Source organism: Protomyctophum bolini, assembly GCF_963924005.1.
Source record: "Protomyctophum bolini genome assembly, chromosome: 24".
NCBI classification, from domain to species: Eukaryota; Metazoa; Chordata; class Actinopteri; order Myctophiformes; family Myctophidae; genus Protomyctophum; species Protomyctophum bolini.
In genome coordinates, this window is record NC_137885.1 from 15,749,293 (window position 1) to 15,773,032 (window position 23,740).

At 42.6% G+C, this 23,740-nt stretch overlaps 2 protein-coding genes across 3 annotated transcripts; one reads left to right on the top strand and one right to left on the bottom strand.

Moving 5' to 3' along the window:
* Nucleotides 1-295: 295 nt before the first annotated feature.
* On the bottom strand, nucleotides 296-6,041 carry harbi1 (harbinger transposase derived 1). The gene is made up of 7 exons (XM_080758770.1): nucleotides 5,987-6,041; nucleotides 4,883-5,048; nucleotides 4,249-4,451; nucleotides 3,696-3,783; nucleotides 2,104-2,311; nucleotides 1,373-1,548; nucleotides 296-1,197 (listed from the first exon to the last, which is right to left on the bottom strand). Exons 2-7 carry the CDS (start codon nucleotides 5,045-5,047, stop codon nucleotides 997-999), a joined length of 1,041 nt encoding a protein of 346 aa, XP_080614896.1. The 5' UTR covers nucleotide 5,048; nucleotides 5,987-6,041; the 3' UTR covers nucleotides 296-996.
* A 694-nt stretch (nucleotides 6,042-6,735) lies between these two features.
* On the top strand, nucleotides 6,736-23,297 carry atg13 (ATG13 autophagy related 13 homolog). 2 transcript variants are annotated; one of them, XM_080758794.1, is made up of 18 exons: nucleotides 6,736-6,919; nucleotides 7,786-7,872; nucleotides 8,793-8,873; nucleotides 9,557-9,676; nucleotides 10,659-10,705; nucleotides 10,853-10,993; nucleotides 11,164-11,204; nucleotides 11,332-11,428; nucleotides 12,087-12,194; nucleotides 13,045-13,135; nucleotides 13,489-13,578; nucleotides 13,899-13,985; nucleotides 14,081-14,190; nucleotides 16,802-16,961; nucleotides 17,699-17,773; nucleotides 18,361-18,471; nucleotides 18,973-19,104; nucleotides 19,384-23,297. In XM_080758794.1, the coding sequence occupies exons 2-18, from the start codon at nucleotides 7,798-7,800 to the stop codon at nucleotides 19,459-19,461; spliced, it is 1,644 nt and encodes a 547-aa protein (XP_080614920.1). In that variant the 5' UTR covers nucleotides 6,736-6,919; nucleotides 7,786-7,797; the 3' UTR covers nucleotides 19,462-23,297. The 2 variants fall into 2 exon arrangements, with proteins under 2 accessions (XP_080614920.1, XP_080614921.1); XM_080758795.1 differs by lacking the exon at nucleotides 13,489-13,578.
* Nucleotides 23,298-23,740: the final 443 nt, after the last annotated feature.

The following is a 23,740-nucleotide window of genomic DNA, read 5'->3' on the forward strand; positions in this document are numbered from 1 at the left end:
ATAGAGATGGTGGATTTTCACCCAGAAAAACGACCACATTGGCTAAAATAAACTATCAAAACATCTAAATCTGTATTTTTAATGTTTTTTTTGCTTTAGTTTGTAAGAAAACATGTTTAGGAAGCAAAATAGCACAAAAAAAAGAACATATCATGATTTCACCTGCCATGTCTCGCCCTTAAATCAATGATTATTTATGATACACTGACTGAAAGTGGGATTTGAACATGGAACCTTAATAATACAAACAAATGCTTTCCCGGTTTTAATGGGGATACATAAATATGTACACTCGTTTGAGAAAATGAAAAACTTTAATGAAGCGAAACTTTGCATTGCATTGTCATTAAGGCCCATGGAACTTTACAAAAAGCAAAGGGGGAAAAAAAGAGGTTTAGTTCCAACACCGCTCCTGTCATTCGCACAAAGTGATCAGCAGTGATGATGTGCACCTGCACACTGTCACCTCCTCTTCAAAAGAAACAGACACTTCCAACTCCACACACTGAAGCCCGGAATCATATCCTGGAACGTTTGTCATTTTGTTATGTTGAAAATAAGAGTCTAAAGTCACTCTTGCCACTGTGCGAGCCAGTACCTTTTATTTGATGTTGATCAAAGAGGATGGCACGGTGGTTACAAGAAAAGTATTGTGAGAGGGTTTCTTCCCTCAACAATTGGTAAGTTAAATAAATGTTCAAATGTTCACATGACTGCAATGTTTACGTCCAGATTTCAGTTCAGTGGCTTGGTGTGTGGCTCTATGTTGTACACCCCCCCCCCCCCCAAAATGTAATTCTTTGGCTGGAATCAATGTGTACTTCTTGCTCAACGGCACTTTGACAGTAGTGGTGTCTTAAAATGCTACAGGGTATTGAACCCGAAGCGTTGTCTCTGACACACCTGGCAAATCTGATCCGACCTTAATATTAGCATTACAGTGACACAAAACATTACAGGTGCATTGCAGGCTTGCAATGCCAAGACGGGTGAAGTTCAGCTGAAGTTATTCAATATGAGCTCCTTCCGTCTGGCCTCCGCCTCTGGGTCCCTGTCTTCAGGACGCTGCTCCAACGTGTCGGGTTGTTCCAGAGGGTCTGTCCTCTCCAGCGTCCAGGCGTCCAGTCCGGACTGTAGGGAGGCGTTGTGGAGGACACAGCATGCCAGCAGGATGTCCGAGCTCTTCTCTGGGGAATACTGGAGGAGGAGAAGGTCATGGTGAACACTAAAGCAGTGGTTAACATTGGTGGTCTGATGGAGTCTGACTGAAGGATTATGGAGATTCCATAATCCTCGTGTAATTAATAGCAATAGTCCATGGAACTAATTGGCAAAAGGAAATAAAATAAAAAACTCTGACAGAATAGTGCACCTGCAGGTATCCTTTGCAGCTGTCCAGACATCTGAATCTCGTCTGGATGGCCCGGAATGTTCTGTCCACGATCTCATGCGTGGCGGAATGAGCAAGGTTGTACTGGACCTCCGCCGGGGATTCTGGGCAGGTGACTGGAGTCATCAGCCACTTTTTGAGAGGGTAGCGAAGGTCACCTACATGAGGATTCGGAGAAGGCTTTTTTTTTTTTATAAACTATTTTTGGATCCCAGCTGTGAGTGATAAGAGACTTCACCTCCATAAATAATATCCCTCTCCTCTTTCTGCGTAAGCCAGGGGTGGGCAACTTTGACGATGGAGAGGGCCACTATATTTCCACACTCACTCCCTAGGGCCATATATTACTGTCGTAGCAAAAATAGCCGATCTACAAGCTCAAAACGCAACGCGACACGTTTTGAGCTTGTAGATCGGCTATTTTTTGCTATATTCGAATTTAAATCTTGAATTATTTTTTGCTCTTTTTGAATTGGAATTCTGAAAATTAACTTTTATGTAATTTCAAATGCCTTTAATTATACTTGTGTTGAGCAATGAGCTACTAATTTAGACTGAAGTAATTAAAGCAGGTCATGTTTGCATGTTGCGGAATTGTAACAGCTGAAATCAATAATATATCAGAATTCTGAGGGCCACATTAAGTGAAGGTGGGTGCCGCATGTGGCCCCCGGGCCGCCAGTTGCCCACCCCTGGTGTAAACCGTGACTCACCCAGTAGCCAACCTTCCTCCGTTCCCTGCAGTGTTTTGTAGACGTGGGAGCGTTCCAGGACCTCCGTGTCCTTGAGTCCACCGGGCCAGTGGGTCTCGGCGCTGAGCAGCAGTCCCCTGGCGTCGCACACCAGCTGACAGCTGATGGAGTGGAAACCCTTTTTGTTGACGTACGCAGAGTCCTCGCTGTTGGGAGCTTTGATGGCCACCTGGAACAGAAGAGGACAGAGAATGGAGAGGATGAGGAAGGATGCCGCCTTCTCATCTCATTCTCCATATTCTAACACAAAAGCATCCAAAGTATCAGATCCACAAGCTTCAAAATGCAGCGCGAAGAGACATGCTTTGAGATTGCTACTACTACAAAGTAACAGTTTTGGACAAATGTGTGAGAAAGAGAGTGGGTGGGTGAAGAGGGACAAACATGAGGGGTGAGAAGAGCAACGGACACAAGTACAGTGCATCCGAGTATTCACACTCCTTCACTTTTACTACATTTTGTTTTGTTACAGCCTCATTTCAAAATAGATTAAATTCGTTTTTTTCCTCATCAATATACACAATACCCCATAATGATGAAGTGAAAAAAGTTCTCAAATATTTAGTTAATTTATAAAAGATAAGAAACTGAAAAAACATAACGAAAGTATTCACACTCTTGACTTAGTACTAAATTGAGGCACCTTTGGCAGCAATTACAGCCTTAAGACTTTTTGGGAATTATCCTACAAGCTTGGCACACTTGAATTTGGGGTATTTTCCCCCTTTTTCTCTGAAGATCCTCTCAAGCTCTGTCAGGTTAGACGGGGAGCGTCGCTGCACAGCTATTTTCAGGTCCTTCCAGAGATGCTCAATGGGGTTCAAGTCTGGGCACTGGCTGTGCCACTCAAGGACTTTCACAGAGTTGTCCTAAAACCAATCCTTCATTATCTTAGCTGTGTGCTTGGGGTCGTTGTCCTGTTGGAAGGTGAATCGTTGACCAAGTCTCTCAACTCTCAGACCATCATTAACAAGATTCTCTGGTCTGATGAAACCAAAATAGAGCTTTTTGGCCTGAATGCCAAGCGTTACGTCTGGAGGAAACCAGGCACCGCTCATCACCTGGCAAATACAATCCCTACGGTGAAGCATGGTGGTGGCAGCATCATGCTGTGGGGATGTTTTTCAACGGCAGGAACTGGGAGACTTGTCAGGATAGAGGGAATGATGAATGGAGCAGTCTACAGACATCCTGGATGAAAACCTCCGACTTGGTCAACGATTCACCTTCACAACAGGACCAAGCACACAGCTAAGATAATGAAGGATTGGTTTTAGGACAACTCTGTGAAAGTCCTTGAGTGGCCCAGCCATAGCCCAGACTTGAATCCCATTGAGCATCTCTGGAAGGACCTGAAAGGTCTGCAGAGAAGAAGGGGGAAAATACCCCAAATTCAAGTGTGCCAAGCTTGTAGGATCATTCCCAAAATGTGGTAAAAGTGAAGGGGTGTGAGTACTTGCACTGTACGTAGGATACAAAGACGAGAAAGAACGGCATATATTCTGTTCCATCGTTATAGTATAGTATACATTATATTAATTTACATTACATACCTGAACACAATCCAGCACTCCAAGGACCCCTGGAACCTCTGCCACTCTCTGAAACTCTTCTATAGACTGATCTCGGCTGTTCGGGTCCCTGATGAAGAAAAGGCTTTAAAATGAACAGGCATGTGTGGATCCTGTCGCATTTACTATCCTATGGCCTGGTTGTGGAACTTGAACTTTGACAGCGAAAAGCACCATATAGTCTGAGCCAGGAGGACCCCACATTTGGGCCATGGGTACCATCTGGGGGGAATAATTCTCATAGTGATTTTTGGGAAGATATAGTCCTAGTGCTAGGGAATGTGTGATAGGCATGACATTATGAGTATATAATGTACAGTATACATCTGCTGCTATAGCCTATGCTCACATGTCTTATCTCAGGTACTGTTACGTGTAAATATGTCTATTTTTTTTGTTTTGTCTTGTATTATTGTCTGATCCCCTTTCCCACTGCCCCCCCTTCAAATGATAGCAATGGTGGAAATTGAAGAAGTACGTGGCACTGGTAATAGTAGTGACAATAGGGGTTCATATTTCTTTGTCTGTTGCTTACCGGTTAAGTGTAATAAATTCCGGAGCCTTCTCCACCAGCGCTCTGGTGACATTGGTCACACATCTGGACATGGACGCCTGGCTGATCCCTATGGCGTCTCCCATGGAGGTCTGGAAGGAGCCCGAGGTGTAGAAGCCCAGCGCGGCCAACACCTGAACCTCAGGACTGATGGCCCTAGACCGCTGGGTACGCCTGCACAGAACCTGACACACACATGCACGCACACGCACGCCAATCTTACAAATGCCTTCTAAATCAGTAGTTCTCAAATTTTTTAAAGATTGTAAAAAGATGCTCATAATTCCAACAGACAACAACAATAGAGGGTATGAGGGTGACATCATCATTCATCATACCCGGAAGTTATGCAGGAATGCCACTTTATGCATGCGCATACCCTAGTCTATTCCAACACTTACACCTCACATTGCGAGGCACATTGAACCTAGTCAAATGTATGCCTCAACTCCTACAATTCCAAGTTTGTCAGGGTTTAGGTCCCCGGTTCAAATATGATTATTATGGGGGTATAATAATTGACCCAACAGTACAGCTCACACTATTCAGCGATAGAGAGTGAAGAACTCTTCACAGTCAGGACTCCGGAGAACGGAGTCAAACGGAATCAACTCACCTCTCTGAGTAACTCCACCAGATACAGTATGAATTCCCTTGGGAAGCCAAACGTGGTGAGGAGGAAGTGATCAGAGACAGAGTCCAGGTCAAAGCGGTCCAGAGTCTTATGTCCTCGCCCATGGAGCAGCAGGTCACAGTCCAGAATGGCAATACCTATAGCCATTCTGTGGGACAGTCACACAGGAGGAGACTTCTACAGTACTGAATTGATATCTTACATTCTGTATTAACCTGCCTATGTACCACCCCATTCGCCATGGCAAATTGGCAATCACCAGCCTCCACTTAAACATTTTGGAGCTGTAGCCAAACAAAAATAAAAGCCTGGGTACCGAGGCATCCACTTAATATCAGTGTAAAATCATTTCTGTGTTAAGGTTTTGAACTTTGATCACAGCGAGTCATGTCAAGTCCTAAGATCGCTAAACATATTTAAGTTAAAGCATGATGAAGTAACGGAAGTCAACGGTTCATGAAAAAGCATAAATATCCACAGAAAGATGAACATGTTGCAGTGTGAAACTGTGAATCAGGATTTCTAGGTGAAAGTAGCCTAGGAATAGTTAAGTGACAAGTTTTGAGGGGATGTAATAATAATAGAGGGGATGTAATAATAGTGAGAAGAACACACAGTAGGTGAGCAGTGAGCACACTGATGCCCAGAAAACCGAGATTTTGGTGGCTTTGTCCATGGTAGCTCTGGTCCTAAACCCTTAAGGACCTATGGACCAGAACTACGCCCATGGCCTTTCCTATAGCGCCACCACCAGGGCAAACGTTCAAATGAGCTCTAACCCGCTTGGAAATCTGCAATGTATTCATTGTGCATTAAATGAGTATACAAAGTCATGCCTTTCGGTTCCAACTTAGATTTCAAATATAATCGAATTAATCAATTCAATTAGGCAGTTATCCAAATGCGGAACCCAAATCTAGCAAGCCCATTTAGCTTCAATGCAAATATCTGTAGCTATGATGGGGGGGGGGGGGGTCTCAACTTCTCAAGCAACCAAAACATACAGCTTAATGTTAATTGTTAATACAGGTTAACCGCCAGTAATCGAAATTCTATATTTGTATGCGATCAAAGGAACAGCCTTACCTTTAACGAAGAAGCAAACCGTGTAAACAAAACGCACTTGAGCAGAATACATTCACTGTGATTGGAAATCGCTGTTTCGGTGGATCGTGGCGTCAACAATAAATAAATAATAATAACATAATACAAATATATATACCGGTATACACATTGTTTGGTTACATGAGCATGATACGTCAACATGTACTTTAATAAAGTCCATGTTTAAAATGTTAAATTGTTTTTTTCCCCTCCTCGAGTACGTTGAGGAGGTAGAGCGAAAGTGCTGTTGCGAATGTAATGCTAACTAAACACGTCGTCAAGCAAAGTAAACCCAATGGCATAGGGTACTTATTTTCCCTGAATATATTTTTCCAGACATTTGTATTTCATGTATTTTTGGTCTACATAAACCGTAGAGGACATTGGAATGTATGTCGTCTTTATTCTTATTATTGTTGTTGTTGTTGTTGTTGTTGTTGTCCTCTTTAACAATCGATCCACTGCATAGTGGAATGATGAATTGAAAAATGTGAAAAGATTGTGCTTGAAATGTACTGTAAATTGTTAATAAAAACGTAAATCAATCAGACTAGTCACAGGGATTTTCTTTCAGAGTCATGAAGCAGCAGGGAATGTATCTTTAGGTTAATGTTTCTTTAATATTCTACTATAATACAGGTATCTCAATTTGCAGAAGGAAGGGAGTCTTGCAATAAACTGATATGGGAAAAAACGTATCTCATGCGTGTATTTGGTTTGGGCCAGCTGAGCTCAGCTGGGCAGAAGAAGAGCTGCAGTGTGTTTGTGTTTATTTTATAGTCTCCTGTTCTCCAGTCATGTAACCGTGTGTAATATAGACATATCTCGTTGTTTTCTGTATTTAGATACTATATTGTGTTGCACAGGTTCAACACGGGAAGACAGACATCAAAGAGATTCTCTCCTTTGTGATGTGTAAGTAACAAAATAAAACGCTGCTAGCATGATGCTAACGTTAGCCACCACGGGCCACCGTTGGTTGGTTGAACAATTGAGCAATGTTTACACAACCACCAGGAGCTAATAATAGTAGGTATAAACATGTAAACTCTTTGCCAATGTCTTCACACACTAGTCCATTTCGACAAATTTACCCTGCAATGCTACACTGTGGTGGTACTATATATGATTTGACCCACGTCAATGATTTCCATTATTATTGTTTATCATTTTAGCATAATCATCATTCACAATCACAACCCTGGATTTTCTGCCATTTAAATCTTGAGACATAATGGTAAATGTATACCACAATGGAGCTATATATGGGTTATATATTATTTTGATGATGTAATGTTGCACACAATAATATAATTTGTATGTTTATAATGCATTATAGACATGGGATAAGTGTTACCAAAAAAGGGTATTCACTGGGTTCTGTAGGTGAAGTGATTCAGTAGTTTTTAGGCACTTATTTAGAGCTATTGTTGAGTTATTGTATAGTAAGTGAGAGTAGACTTTATACAACGTTGACGTCATGTCTATTATTCTTTTGGATTCCTCCCGTAGAAATGGAGAGGAGACATGTTTGAACAACAACAACCTTGACGAGCAAGATTTTGACTGTTAAAATGACTGTACAATATGAGTTGTCTTAGTGTTGTAGTGTTCCACACGTCCAAATAATGAAATTCAGTTCAATAAACATGGCTACAGTACAAATAGTTTGTATTCCTTTAAAGAGAGAAAAGTCTTGGACATGGCAAATTGTGAATGTTGGAAGAATGTTCTCCCTGATCGACTTATTTTCGTTTTGTCATGATGTGGTGTTGTGCCAGGGTTGTGACATCATGGATGGTCACGGTGACCTGAGCTCCCAGGACAGGAAGGACCTGGACAAATTCATCAAGTTCTTCGCCTTGAAGGTCAGAGAAGAGATGGCATTTTCTTGGATAAATATTGTTGCCGTTCAATTGTGACTTACTTTTGGAGGGATGTCTATCGTCTGCTAATCGATAGATTATTGCTATCTTCTGTGCTCTCACGATGTATCATTAACTTTGAATGAAAGACTTTTCCCCCCTTGCCTTCAGTTTTACTCTGATGTTTCTGTTTACAGTTGCTATGGTTATGTGAGGGTATTTTATTTTATTTTAGACCACCTGAAAATATGTGCTAAGAAAACGCCTTTATTTATTTTTGTTTATACAACATCACTGTTGTTCTGACAGATTCACACTGGGTCTTTTGAGAGGCACAGCGTCTTATCAAGTGACTGTAGATCAAGTAACTGATAAATTAACTCATCTAAACCTTGTGATTGCACTGAGGGAGAGCTCACAACGTAAAAACAAAACCTTTGTTATAAATAAATGAATACAGTTTAAACCACATGATCCCTGGTAGCATCTCATTTGGCAAAATAGCAGGTCTACAAGCTCACGACAATTCGCAACGTTGTGACAGTGAGCTTATAAATACATACATATTCTATTTTCAACAAAGAGATTTGGTGTGTAGAGGGGGAAAAGGGACCAGGGTCCTGACTCCTGGAGAACCCTGGTCAACAATGCATATACAGTAGAGTTAAAGTTGTTAATACATTTTGGCACAATGGACACAATTTAAATGACTTAAACCTGTTACTTGATTCTCTATTTGTGTTTCTAAGCAGTTCCAAGTCCAGGTCTTTCTGTGTCTTTGTCGAGAATGTGATTTTGAGATGTGTACTGTGTACTGTAATTTCATAACTGGTATGCGCATTTCCTGTGTTATCTGTTCCCGTGCCGTTATTGGTCGGTGTGTTATTTCCTGATTGGTGAGACCCTTCATTTCCTGTTCTCAGACTGTCCAGGTGATCGTCCAGGCTCGTCTGGGAGAGAAGATCTGCACTCGCTCCTCCTCGTCACCCACCGGCTCCGACTGGGTAACCACGCTATTCGTAACGTAATGTCTCCTTCAATGCTGTCCTTAAGCCCTATGTCCTTCATTCCTATCTCTCATCTTTGCACCTCTCTTCTCTGGAGGAAAGCTGCCAGGCTGTCTATTAACCACATACTGTGAAGATATATCACATCTACAAGCCCACAACTTGCAATGCTGTGAGTCTGTAGATTGGCTATTCTTTGCCGAAGAGATTTGGTGTAGAGGGGAAAAAGGAGAAGGCCAAGAAGGCCAACCTCTGTCAGCAAGGTATAGGGTTTAAGCTCATGGGGGAAAAAAATAACGGGACTCGAGTTTGCTTTTATAGGCCTGAAATCGTAATGGAAAACAACAAACGCCCAGAGAGTTTGGGAAAAGCTTCCCCTCCACCCATTCATTTTTCATCTCATTCCTCCATTCCATCTATTCAATCCACCTTCACTTTGAGCAGGTTAACGTAATACGCAACACACTGTAGTGTCAAATGATAATGCAACCGTTATTGCCTCATGACTCCAATGGACATAGATCCATTTGCACCAGCGCTTTCTCTCCCTGTCCTGTTTTCGTCTCTGTTTTCATGTCTATTTTGAAAGGTCTTCCAAGTTAAGGGTATTGTGTTACCCTTCTCGGCTTTCCACCCATTCCCTATTCTTTGTGTCTCTCTGCCCGTGTGCTTTCCTCCAGTTCAACCTGGCAATTAAGGACATACCGGAAGTAACTCATGAAGCTAAGAAGGCCCTGTCCGGCCAGCTTCCAGGCATCGGTCGATCCATGTGTGTAGAGATCTCCCTCAAGACATCAGAGGTAAAGATCCGATTTTTGCGAGAGAAATAAAGCAGCCCTGTCTATGAAGACGAGCCCAAAATAAGCGGCTATTAAAGGCACACAAGCACTTTAAACCTATATGCATCTGCTATTTGAACAAATCTACAAGCTCACAACGTGTCACATGGAACAAAAAAAACATTTTAAATACACAAATCTGTTGGCCAGTGTAATAGAGGTAAAAGTGGGTCCATACCTTCTGTCTTGACGTGTGTGAGGCGTTCACATACTTGTGCGCGGACATAAAGAAATCTCTTTATTTTGGGGTATGCTGTCACTTTTATGAATGTATATTTGTTTTCTGTGCTAATGTCTACCTGTTCTTTAATGTGTGTGATTCAGTACCCCGTAGGGACAGAAGCAGTCCAGCTGGTGGTAGTGCGCAGCTGCACAATTAATCGATAAAAGATTCGAGATCTAGACTCAGACACCTATGAGATCTCATTTCTAAATTTAAGCAAGAATCGTGCAGTTGGCTGTCCAATTCATTTTAGTTGCTCTTATGGTTTTGCTACTATACAAGAGATATTCTTTAAGAGAGGTTTAAGTCGAGCACTTTGATGTTGTCTGTTTAAAGCCACAAAAGACAATAATATATTAATGGTAAAAATGAGAATCGTGCAGCACTAGCTGATAGTTGTATAGCCGGATTGACACTAGTTCTGGTCCACAGCCTTGCTGTTATGTATCAATTAAGAAACACCCCATGTACTGTAATTGTTGTTGACTGGTTTGAAATGAGAGAATTGAGATTGTGGGCCGGCCTGCTGTCAGCATGTACAAATAGTATGAAGCTGATTGAAAATAATGCAAACACACATGGAAACAGTGGTTTCATTCTAATTAAGTCTCTCGCTCTCTCTCTCGCTCTCTCTCTCTCTCTCTCTCTCTCTCTCTCTCTCTCTCTCTCTCTTTCTCTCTCTCTCTCTCTCTCTCTCTCTCTCCCTCCCCCCCACACCAGGGTGACTCCATGGAGTTGGAGACTTGGTGCGTGGAGATGAATGAAAAGTGAGTGGGGTTTATTCATTGTGTTTTTCACCAGTGGCCTTGACACTTGACACAGCAGCTAATGACAGTAACAACACAAAGAGTATTCCTGTATGGTTGCAGTGTGTACAGAATTGTCACATATATGTTGTTTTTGTCCCTCTGTAGATGCGATAAAGATATTAAGGTGTCTTATACTGTGTACAACCGTCTGTCCCTCCTGCTGAAGTCACTACTGGCTATCACCAGAGTCACTCCTGCATACAAACTGTCCAGAAAGCAGGGACATGACTATGTCATATTATACAGGTATGTACTTACTGTGTGTGGGTGCTTGTGCACATAAAAGAACAGTGGTGTACAGTAGTAGGTCTGTAACTATTGATTATTTTAGTAGTGATTATTCTCACGATGACCTTTTCTTCTTTCTGAAGAATATCTTTCTGATAATTCTTGTACATATTTCTCCATGCATCTAGGATATACTTTGGTGAGGTCCAGCTCAGTGGACTAGGAGAAGGTAACCTTGTTCTAAACCTCCCTGTCTGTCCTGCACACACCAACACGAACGCACGTTTGTTCAAGGATGTTTTCAGTTTCTGTTCGGCTTCATCTGAAAAGGTCTGTTGTGTGTTTTTGTTGTGTAGGTTTTCAGACGGTACGTGTTGGTGTAGTGGGCACCCCCATTGGCACCGTCACCCTGTCGTGTGCCTACCGCACTAACCTGGCATTCATGTCGAACAGGTAACACACACACACACACACACACACACACACTCTGGTCAGTCATACAGACTGACATCGTTTTTGGTAGCAATGCACTGTACAGTATGTATAGTGTGTGTTGGTATGTGTGGCTCTATAAACTGTTGCATGACCCAATTGTTACATAGCTTGTATCAGCACTAGGGCGGCAGTGGATCAGCAAGTGGGAAGGCATTCTGGGAAATGGGAATCGGAAGATCCTCCGTTTGGTTCTCAGCTCCTCCAGGCTTTGTGACAAAATTACCCTGACACTGCAAATAACCTTATTTCTAGCCCACTAGCTTTCTCTCTAGCCATCATTTCATTGGTTTTCTTTTCAGTGCAGGCGAGGACCTTTGTGTGGATTTGTAGAAGGCATGGATTACGACTGATTTCAATAATTTGCATTGAAGCGTGTTGCGCAGCGAAAATAGCCAATCTACAAGCTCTCAATGCGTCTGTGACATTTTGTGAGCTTGTAGATAGCCTGTCTTCGGATTCAGCATTTGTTTAATTGTTGAATCAACACTTTGGTGTGGGGCTCCTTTCACACTGTTTTCATCACACATTAGGTCATGACATTTTATTTTGCTTTAATCCATGGTAGAAGCTGATATTCAGTCAAATGTCCTGTGGTTTTGTACTGCTTCGTCTGCAGACAGTTTGAGCGCTCGGCTCCCATCATGGGGATCATCGTGGACCACTTCCTGGACAATCCCTATGGCAACCATCTTGCCCACCACGCGGGTCAGCCCTGTAACTACAGGTACTAGAGATCATAGATATTAAACAAATAGATCCTCATTGGCCGCTGCAGTTCGTTGGAGCCATGTGTGTCGACGGGAGGGCGGAAGAATTTTCACTGGGGGAGGAAGTACGCCGGAAGAGTGGAAGGCACGCTACGTCACGCTGCCACTCAAGTGACTACAGGCTAATCAGAGCGCATCTTTTCCGGGACTTATCAGACCCGAACATGTGCTCTGTAACGCACACTCATGCTTCCGCGGTGCTTCACGAGGAATCTCGGGAATCTTTTGCCCTCCCTTGAACACATACGCTCCACAGCCGAAAGGGGCGTCTACCTTTATATAATATCTATGCTGGAGATGGTACCCATACACAGCGTCAGCCCATGTACGAGGCCCTGTCAGTCTTATCAAGTGTGTTCTGTTCACTGACCTGTCACTATTGATCTGAGGTAACTGTTTGGTCATCCAAACACTACGGTACTGTACCCTCATGGTGACTGTACTATGAAACAAAAAATCGGAAACCTCCTTACATCCCTCCATCTTTTGTGATCTTTTAATGATCGTACATTGTCTGAGCAATGTGCCTCCCTCTGTACCAAAATTGTGTTACTTGATGGTTGCTACACACACACACACACACAGTAAAATTCATACTCTTATCTTACGTGTACATTTTAGCTCTCCACCGAAGCGGCGGCGGTATTGGAAAGTGCCAAAAATATGTTGAATGGGTGGTGGGTACACTGTAGCGTCCGGTTGCAAGTTGTAGAGCTTTGAAAGCCGATGATCAAGCTTGCTTGGCTACCTTTACACTCATAGAGATTTCTCTCACGCGTGTGTTTGTGTGTGTGTGTCTGTGTCCAGAGCCCCGGGCGAGGAGGAAGGAGTGTTTGGAGCAGTTGAAGACTCCCAGGAGGTGTGCACCACCTCCTTCTCCACCTCCCCTCCCTCTCAGGTATGTCAAACGCACTCTAACACAAGCAGTGACAATCACGGACTCTTTAGTTCTCTTCTTCACAAATCTATATTCTGTCACCTATTCTTTGTCTTTTCCTCCCACTGTTTTACGAATGTTTTTCATCTGCTGTTTTTCTCTCTTCTGTCTGTCCCCCTGTTTGTGTATTTTCCTTCTCTCTGCCTCTGTGAATTGCCTGTCTTTGTGTGTGTGTGTGTCTCTGTCTGTCTGTCTCTCTGCTGTGCATCTGGGTTTGTGGTCTGTGCGCGTGTCTTTGTCCGTTCATCTCTGCTGTGTGTGCGTGCGCGCGCGCGTGTGTGTGTGTGCGTGCATGTGTGTTTGTCTTGTCTCAGTGTGTGTGTACGTTGACTCCCTCCCCTGCAAAGGCGTCTAAGCCTCTCCCCTTGGACAGTTTGCAACACACCGGACCTGTCACTCACACTGTGAGTCTTATTGTGTGTGTGTGTGTGTGTGTGGGTGTGTGTGTGTGTGTGGGTGTGTGTGTGTGTGTGTGTGTGTTGTTTTGCACAAATCTGTATGTAAACGATTAGCGTCTTCGCCATTTGGTGTCTAGACTGAAGTATGAATAGAGATCTCTGTTAAGTTAACTCTACAGACTGGTCAGCCGTCCTCTAATCGTGTTATCTCTGGCTTTCCTCAACCCCTGTTTAAAATATCCTTGCATGTGCTCTCTTTTAGCCCTTTTCTGTCTCTATCTCTCTTTTAAATACGAGTTTGTCTCTCTGTCTGTCTGTCCCTCCAGTTGTACAGTTCAAGGTTGTCATATCAGCCCAACGCTGTAGGGGGAGCTGCTGACCATTTTCACCCTGGTGCTGTCAACCTGCACCAGGTAACACTGACACACACACACTCACAACTCACTCACCCACCCCTTTGTATTTGGCCACTCCTGGTAACTCTCTTCATCTTCCTTCTCCTCGCAAGGTGATGCATGCTGGGAAGGAGGGCGGGGTTGCGTTGGGTCCTGTCCAACCAGCTCATGGGACTGATGCTCATGTGACCGTTGACCACGCACCCAACACTCCTGGCAGCAGGTGAGCGGTTTCTTCTACCATTTGACGATATTAGGGATGTATAATAAGTTGAGTCTTCTTGCTTGGCCCCCAGAGATTACTGTCAGCAAGTTAAGGGGCCATCTTTTTTATATCACCTCCATTGAAGTTGAAAATTCACCCCACATTTTCTGCCACTCTGAAAACTCACTTGTTAAGACTAACACTCCTCAGCCCTTATATCCCTTCTGTCGCACACTGTAAAACTCTAGTAGTGATCGAACGTTAACCAAACGAGCAAAACAATATATATATATATTTTTTTAAAGATTTATTTATTGAAAATGCAGATATTTACAACAATGAATTACAGAATCATGTTTTTTTTTGTTTTTTTTTTTAAACAAGACAAGACAAACTCAAAAAGGAAAAGACAAAAAACAGTCAAAACAAACCCCCCCAACCCCAGAAAGGAAAACTACACAGCTCTCATTACTCTGTATTGTACACAACACCTCTTGACAGCATCAACTCGGAAAAATATATGAAAATAACAATATAAATAAAACTAAATCAACCCAGAGGAGATATTGAAGGTAGAACCTCAAAGAACCTGCCCCATATCTTTTCAAAAGTATCCATGCCTTCTTCTTACATTGTACAGTATCTTTTCAGGGGTACAGTATGATGAAAGCTCATTCAGCCAGTGTCTCTGTGAAGGTGATTTTTCAGATTTCCAATTAACCAAGATGATTTTCTTCGCAGCTGTACTGGCGAGTAACACAAAGTATGCTTTGTTAAAATTTGTGTTGATCAATGTAACGTCACCCAGTAACCAAATTCTTGGATCATGTGGTATTTCAACCTCTATGATTTCCGAGGTGATAAGAGTGCAAAACATGTGATCCTCCAGGGGGGATTTTTCCGGGATATTCGGGAAATCTATAGATTTAGCTTGAATCCAATGTCTAATTTGAAGATATTTAAAGAGGTCATGGTTACGTAAATTAAACTTGGCTGATAATTGTTGAAAGTTTGATACTACATTGTTGCTGTATAAATCACCCACAGTCCTGATTCCATTATTAACCCATCTCTGCAATACACCATCAGCTATGGGATAAGGAATATTAGGGTTTTCCCATAATGGGGTCTTTCTCATTAGAGATGTATCCATCCCAGGGGGGCAGTCAGACGTATATTTTGTGAAGCCACTAAGGAAATGAAAGTTCATATAATGGCCTGTTGTGGCGCTCTCATTGGGCTCAAAAAAACCCATAGCCCCATAGAAGTCCATGTATTTGGGCCCAACTTCACCTAGACTGTATTACCTTAATAAACATGGTCATGAATACTTTTTGCTTCCAGTCACTAGTTTAAAGTCTCATTTCTAATGTCATAATATTCTTTTTGGAAAATTATGGTCCCATTTATTAGAAAAATTACCGTAAAGTCGCGCATGTTCTGAGGGGCGTGGCTACCGTTACAGTCTATGAACGGGATCCCCCACCCACTCGAGTCAAAATAAAAACCAACGAAGAAGAAGGGGGAAGTCCCGCCTCGTTGTCTGGGCCAGCCAATGGGCCAGCTGGCCTGAACTGGGCCAAAACGGATCTAGAAAGATGGCGACTTCCATTGCAAGGACTGACAGGCTTCATTTTACGTTCACGTTAGACCCGCGGAACGCTTTGTCCATATTTTTTACAGTCTATGATCTATCCCCAATAATTTATGAGATTCCTGCCATGCTTCAAAAGCGCTCAATATAATAGGATTTTTAGTAAGCAAAAAAGGTACGATTTTCAGGGGAGTTAGGCCCAGGTCTAGTTGTTCTATACGTAGCCACCTAACCTCACCAATTTCAGGGTGCAACCATATCCATAAAGGACGGAATTGCGAGGCCAAATAGTAACATCTAAAATTAGGGAGATTAAGGCCACACTTATTGTAAGGGGCTTGGAGCGTACTTAATTTGACCCGCAGCGTTTGGCTCTGCCATAAGAAGGAGGAAATAATTTTGTTAAGATCTTTAAAAAACCTTTTAGTTATAGAGAATGGGATGCATTGAAATAGATAAATATATTTTGGTAACACTATCATCTTAACTGTATTCACTCTTCCGATTAGAGACAAAGGCAAACCAGCCCACCTTAAAGTGTCAGACTAAGTCTTCTCCATAAGAATTAAGTAATTGTCTTTAATTACTTTATCCCGCTCTTTTCTGATATTAACTCCCAGATATTTGAATCCGCTAGGACACATTTTCGGAGGATCGATAAGATCACTTACATTTAAGCAAAACAATATTTCTTCCCACAGAAGTCAGGCATCTATAAGTCTATAACTAAAACAAATATCACTAACACAAACATTTCTAATTAGTCACTCAGTCACGCTATGTCACGATCAGAAGCAACATTATTGTCACGTCCCAGTAAGTAAAACTGTGGGTGAAATTTGTTTTAGTGCTTAGTTCCCACAGAAAGTACAAGTAAAGCATTTCAGATCATTTAGATTCGAAGCTTGATTCTCTTAATATCTTATCTGTAGTGAAACACAAAGTAAAGCAGGTAGTTATTAAGCCGTATCAAGCAGTGGAAATGTGACATTAGTCTTTGACACTGATGTAATCAGTCTCTGGTTCTCTTTCCAGTGGAGATGACGAGGGTCTGTCCCAGAGCCCAGGAGGGAGGAGTGATGGAAGGAGAGATGAAACGGGGAGGAGGAGTGCGTCTCCTTTTTGTGACCCGGTGGAATCACTGTCCGCGTTCACCAGGAGAGTTGGGGCGTTCGTCAATAAACCCAACGCACAGGTGGGTCTCAAACCATTTCATGTCAATGACCCCCAAATTGATTTGATATGTATTTGGTCGCGGACCACCATCTGAACAGGCTTTGTGCCAGGGACCTCCAGAAGATAAGATTTGTGTTAATAAATATATATATATATATATATAAAAATCCTAGATTTAAATAATTGCCAAAGGGACTTTTGTTGTGGCAGACTTTATTTGTCAAGCTTGGGAAAGAAGACAGAGTACTCTGTATGAATCTGAGGTGTAATATAATGAATTATGTAATGTAAACATGCTGGAAATGTGTGAATTATGTAATGTAAACATGCTGGAAATGCAATTGTGAAATGGTGTCTTATAAACTCATGAGGGTTGGGCACATTGTGTGCAGGACACGGAAATAAATAAACAATCAATCAATATATATATATATATATATATATATATATATATATATATATATAGTAGACAAAGTTAAAGAAAAGTCATATTGCATTATGTTGTTGGGAATATCAGTTTCTGTACTGTTATAGAGATACAGTGTGGTTAAATAGGTTATATTATTATTAAGACTTGGTCCAAAATATACTTAATATAACAATATTACTCATCAGTCATAACGTGACATGAAGCCTCAATATTCCATACCATTAAGTAGTATCGTATCACAAACCTTTCTCGATGTGTGTGTGTGTGTGTGTGTGTGTGTGTGTGTGTGTGTGTGTGTGTGTGCGTGTGTGTGTGCATATGCGTAGGTGGCAGCAAGTCTGGACTTGCCGTTTGCAGCCTTTGCACCCAGAGGTGTGGACAACGAGGAGAATGACCACATGGTAACATTTATTTCCATTAGCCTCGTGTTATTGACTTCACCGCTCGACCAATGAGTGTCAAAATTATTTTGCACACCGTCAGTATTCCGTTTGAAATATTTACTGTATTGTGCCGAATATAAGACGACCCACATTTTTCAAGACTCATTTGTGGAAAAAGAACATTGACTATGAAGTAGTCTAGTCCCGGTTATAATACGACCCTATTTTTTAGGATATTTCCATTGAAAAAATCTTATATTCAGGCCAATAGGGTATCTTATTTGAGAACGTAAGCCAGGGGCTCTGTTGGGGCTGAAACCATGCCTGAATTTGGAGCCGTGTATCATATGACTCAGTATGACAAGTAAGACAATTGACATCACATGCTGGGCAAATCTTGTTGAAAATAATTCTGCGTCTACAAGTCGGTGTAGTATTTGCAAAGTATGAAAAGTTTTAGCGGCAAGTATGTCATAGTTGCATCAAACTAAGGAACATGTTAACAGAAATGTATATCGATGTGAAGCAGGAGAGAGCCTTATAGTGTAGACTAGAGTGACACTAATGTGTGTGTGTGTGTGTGTGTGTGTGTGTGTGTGTGTTAGGTTCAACCCCCTGACTCCCCTCAGGCGCCCTCCCCCCTGCAGGGCAGTCTGCACTCCCAGGAGTCTGAGGGTTCGGGACAACAACCAGACGACTTCGTCATGGTGGACTTTGTAAGGATCTCTCCCTTTCTCTGCATGGATTCATTGTATCAATTGATGGTAAATTGATTGTGGTCTGCATCGTTATTATATCCAATAACGAGTGGTAGAGGTGAAAATTTCCATAACTCCAAACGGAGAGCCCCCAGGAGCTCAGAGCATGCGCGCTGGGTCATACATAGGCTTGTTCGCCTTTTTACAGAAGCCCCTTTGGGACAAAACACTGCAGCGTATTTGGTCATTATGAAAGACAGATGTATGGTGGGGAAAAAAAGATTTAGCGTATGAGCCAGTGCGCCCTTTTCACCTCTACCACTCGTTGGATATCATCAGAGACATGGCCAAAGTACTTTTGGGGTCCCCAGCCCAAAAGCTGATAACCCCTGTTCTAGAGCAGGTTATTTAAGACTCATGTATAGGGTAGAAGTGGTGAAACAACCAGAAAAGCTGGTAAACTGTAATTAGGCGAACAACGGACAGTCGCTGATGTTCATCCTTGGTTTATTCTGTCAGAAACCGGCCTTCTCCAAAGATGACCTGTTGCCCATGGACCTAGGCTCCTTCTACAGGGAGTTCCAGAACCCCCCACAGCTGGCCAGCTTGTCCCTGCACATCAGCTCTCAGGCCTCTATGGCTGACGACCTGGTATGTATATTGAAGCAAAGCCATTTTATTTTGGGTGTGAGGCGCATTGGAACCCCGTTTCAGGTGCTGCCAGCCACTAGCCCTACTGCTGCCAGTTTGACCCCCCCTGATTTAAACGGTACAAGCTTTATCGGCATTGAAAGAAGTGCAGAACGAGTGTGTACACATCGTTATGGAGGCTATTATCTCTGTCTGAAACTAGCACACACACACATTCTACACACAATGATAGTAGGGCTACTGCTACTGTTAATCCACTGCAAACGTTTCTCCCTCCAGGACTCCCTTCCAGAGAAGCTGGCCGTCTACGAGAAAAACATTGATGAGTTTGATGCTTTCGTGGACATGCTACAGTAGCGAAGGAATGACTGGTTTGTATATACTGGTACCAACTGGTTTTGTATACCGGTTTTAACGGGGGTATGAGAGGACCCGAGAACTTTGTATAGTGTGTCTGCAAAGGAACACCTCTCTGTGTATGTGCGTGTCAGCTTGTATAGAAGAGGCTTCTCTTACATGTAAATAAACTCTCTTATTCACACACGCTTAGAGCTTTATTAGAGGATGGTCAGTCTTTTTCTGTCTGGTGGCAGTTCCACACAACTCATGAAGTGATATAGCCTGTATCTTTGATAAATCAATCCTTCTGCACTGCTATCGGCTGCATAGCATAATTCGGTATGTATGGAACAGGCTGGTTTGTCCACTCTCAATACATTGTTTATCTAAAAGTACAAACTATAGGAATTATCTTTATTTAAATACATGACCAAACGGGAAGGGGCAAGTACGTGACCGCGGTTGAAAAACAAAAAGAAAAAAACAGGGCCCACCGGTAGTCAGCAATCGCCATAGTTCTTCTATTGTCAGCAGCGGTTTCACTCCAAACATTCACTGTACCTATACGAGTAAGACGCGGGAAGCGAATGCAGCTCGTACATATTTGGGTTTTGGACGTATAGCTGCTTTGGGGACTCCTTATATGGTGCCCCTTTTGTGCCCATATATGGAGCTGAGTGGACCTGGCCCCTTTTGTGCCCATATATGGAGCTGAGTGATTGCTGATGCAACACACTCCATATTTGGATAGCGGGACAGACACACACACACACACACACACAGACAGACAGACAGACAGACATGATCTGCTAGGTCTCATAGTAAGTGCTCACTGCTTCGCAATCACTGCGTTCGCAATAAATGAGTCACTGATAAATGCAATATAATCTCTCTTTTGTATATTATTGTGTGTTAGCTGTATGATTGTTATTGCTGTATATCACATTAATTTACATGCCCCCTTTGCCTTAAAGCGGCAGTATGTAACATCTGTATACTAGTATAATTTATACAATTGCAGTGGTTGTATTTTGTCTCCCTGCTCTTCTGTGGAGGCATTTAGATTGTGTCAAAGATTGAATTTTATCCCCTGAGCAAGCAGGCAGGCTCTATTAGCTCAATGGTAAAAACAATTCAGCACTTCTTCACCTCTGAATCCTCAGTAGCCCCCGATACAACTGGTTTTCTACATTAAAGAATACCAGCTAGCTCACCAGCTGAATTGAATTTAAACTTGCTATTAAGATAGAAAAGCAGTGGTCAAGAAAGTGAAGAATCCTGGTTTGAAGGGCAAAAGTATTGAGAAGGCAAATGACACCCTCATTGCACAGCTCTCAGCCATAGATGAGTTATGCACAGTAATCACACTAAATCACACAGAGCATAAATTAAGTATTAGTGCAGTTACACTAACCAAGAGAGGACATCAACAAACATACACATTACAATTATTTTGCTAATACATCAGATAAATGATGAATTGAGTGGAGTGTAAACCAGCCAGTGAAGTTCCATACAGACGGTATTAGCTGGAGCACCACAGAGCTGATGAAGTATAGGGTGATAGACAAGGGCAAAACAGATCATTGGTTTCTTGTAATTTGCTTCCCCCCCCCCCGCCCCATCTAATTAGTTGGCAAATATCGTAAAGTACTCTGCTCTGAAGAGAGTACTTAAACATAAGTCAAGGCCTGCAAACCACTTGAACTCCTAGCATAGTTCTGAACTCTGTGCCTTAAGACTCCCTTACTGCTGTTTTTCTATCCTACCAGAAATCTTGCATTGATTGCAGTCATGCGGTAGTCCTATGACACCAGGTGAATTATGTCGTAGAAATATAAAACCAGCAGTGGTGGCAGCGTTAAGAACCATTTAAATGAGGTGTCGGCCTACAATCCATCTGCCCTGGTCCAGTGCGTTAGCGTGTCTCGCCAACGCCCTGACAGGAAAGCCTCTGCTGCACACGGGTAAAAAATTCACTGCCGCGTGCGAGGGGTCCAACTTTACGGAAAATAAACAAAACCATTTAGCTACTCGCCGAAACAAAGCCTGCTTTGTTTTGGAAAAAGTCTATTTTCTAGGCTGGGAAGCATCTCAGGTCCCCAGCTTCTCTCTCTCAAATGCACTTTGTGGCATTTTAATAAAGATATCTACCGGACAGAGTAACTTCTACTACTACATTTCCGGGTTGTGCCTGCACCGATCCAATTGGTTGCATTTTATTTCATGACAAAAACAGTGCTAGAAGCTGGGGCCTGGAACGTGAGACGCTCTGAGCCAGCCTGGAGAATATACTTTTTCCAAAACATAGCAGGCTTTGTTTCGGTGAGTAGCTAAGTGGTTTTGTTAATTTTCTGTAAAGCTGGACCCCTCGCACAGCTATGGAATCTTTACCCGTGTGCACTGTGCAGCTTTCCTGTCAGGGCATTAGTGAGAACTCTCTAACGCACTGGACCAGGGCTATCTACCGACCAGCCAGTAGATCAGTATGACAGACTATTTTCAGACTATGGTAGGCCAAATCATTTGGATGAGAGTACATGAATATACTTACTGTAAGTTGAGCATTACTCATGTTTTATTTCGTTACCACAGCATCCAATGTAGCTGGGTGGACGATGTCTTGAGTACACACATTGATCTGATCACTAGCGAATGGCCTATTACATTACAGGAGACAGCATGAAAGTCTGTCCTCTCTGTATTACGTCATCTTATATTCCGATGGGACCCCTAACAATACTGCCTTTCTATTATCGGAGAGAAAATTTACCTGACATTTTTGTCACTCAATTCTGTGAGTGGTTCGACTTGAAACACCAGGTGATTACACTTAAAGAGGTTAAATGAAAAATGCGTTTAACCCTTTTTCGATCACATCCCATTAAAGTTTTGTTCTATTCCGTTTTCATGTATTTTTTGTATCGATATCCAATTATGATTTCTTACAGCAAAGGTGTTTCCCTGTTTAATTATTTCAAAAACTGTCAAATGATCAGAAATGGTAAAAAAAATCCATTGATTGATTGAACAATACGTGATACAACATTGTGCTGTTGCACAGGGGTCTTCAACAGGTGTTCCGGGACCCCTAGAGGGTCCTCAGAGTTACTACAGGATCTTTGGGTGATAGGAACTCTGAGACAAGCAGCCACTTAGCCACATATTAACATGAATCCAACACAACACAACGCCACACACACAGGCAGTGCTCAGACAAGTCTATGAAGCCATCTATGAAAAAGTTGAATCTGCAACACAATTTTATACAATATGTAGTGGGGGTCCCTCCCTGCTTCATCTCTCTCACCTAAGGGGTCCCTGGATTGAAACACCATTGAAGACCCCTGCTGTAGCATATTCTCTGCAGCCAACATAAAGGAGACACCTTGGTAAACGAGCGGGGTAGAAAGCACACGTAGAAAGCACTGTTCTCTTCTGGCCATGGACATTGTGTCAAAGTGTCCTTGGTGGCTTGCATTGGTTGCCTTTGCTATGTGGGGAAATCTCACATTCTAAAGCGTTTTGGATTAAGGCGCTATAGAAATGCAGACAAAGTATGCATGTACATTTTCTTCTCTCATCTTACCATGGTGTTTGCTCTATTTTGTTTGCAGCTTAGCTGTACACTAGGGTTTTACACACTGAGACATTCTGTTTGTAATGCAGCTTTTAGTGGTGAGTCAGCGCTGTTTTCTACAAGCAGCCCAGGTGCTAACTTGGTTACAATGCTATTGTTAATCTGTCTGAACACAGAGATCTTCAACTTGCACTTTCATTTTTCTGCTGTTATTACTAGATGTCCTTACACACAGCATGACTGATCTGTTCCATTTCAATAAATCTACTCTTAATTCACCTGACTTCTAGTTTCTTGTGTTTGGTTCTGTTTGCCCATTTGCAATTACCACCTAGTTAGGGCAGATGCACACCGAGTCTGATTGAATCGAAGTTTTCCCGAAAATGATTGCCTGGTCCCCTCCCTGCTGGCCATGATTCACATTGGCCTTTTAGTACGGATGACTTTCACATGGCAGGGCTCCGTATCCGAGTACACTTCATTCAGTCCATCTGCCAGTTGGTCCCGAGTGACACAGCGAAGGAGGTGGTGGTGTGGAATGTGGGTCCTCTCCTGTTGGACTGCACGTGACTGAAGGAGGCACTGGAGGGGACTGATCCTATGCTGCCATACAGTCTCTGCAGCATGGCGCGTGTGTTGGGGAGGAGGGAGATGGCCTTGGGTGGTCATCAAAAGGTGGTTTCCACCAGGAGGATAGGAGAGTGTGATGTTTGGTAA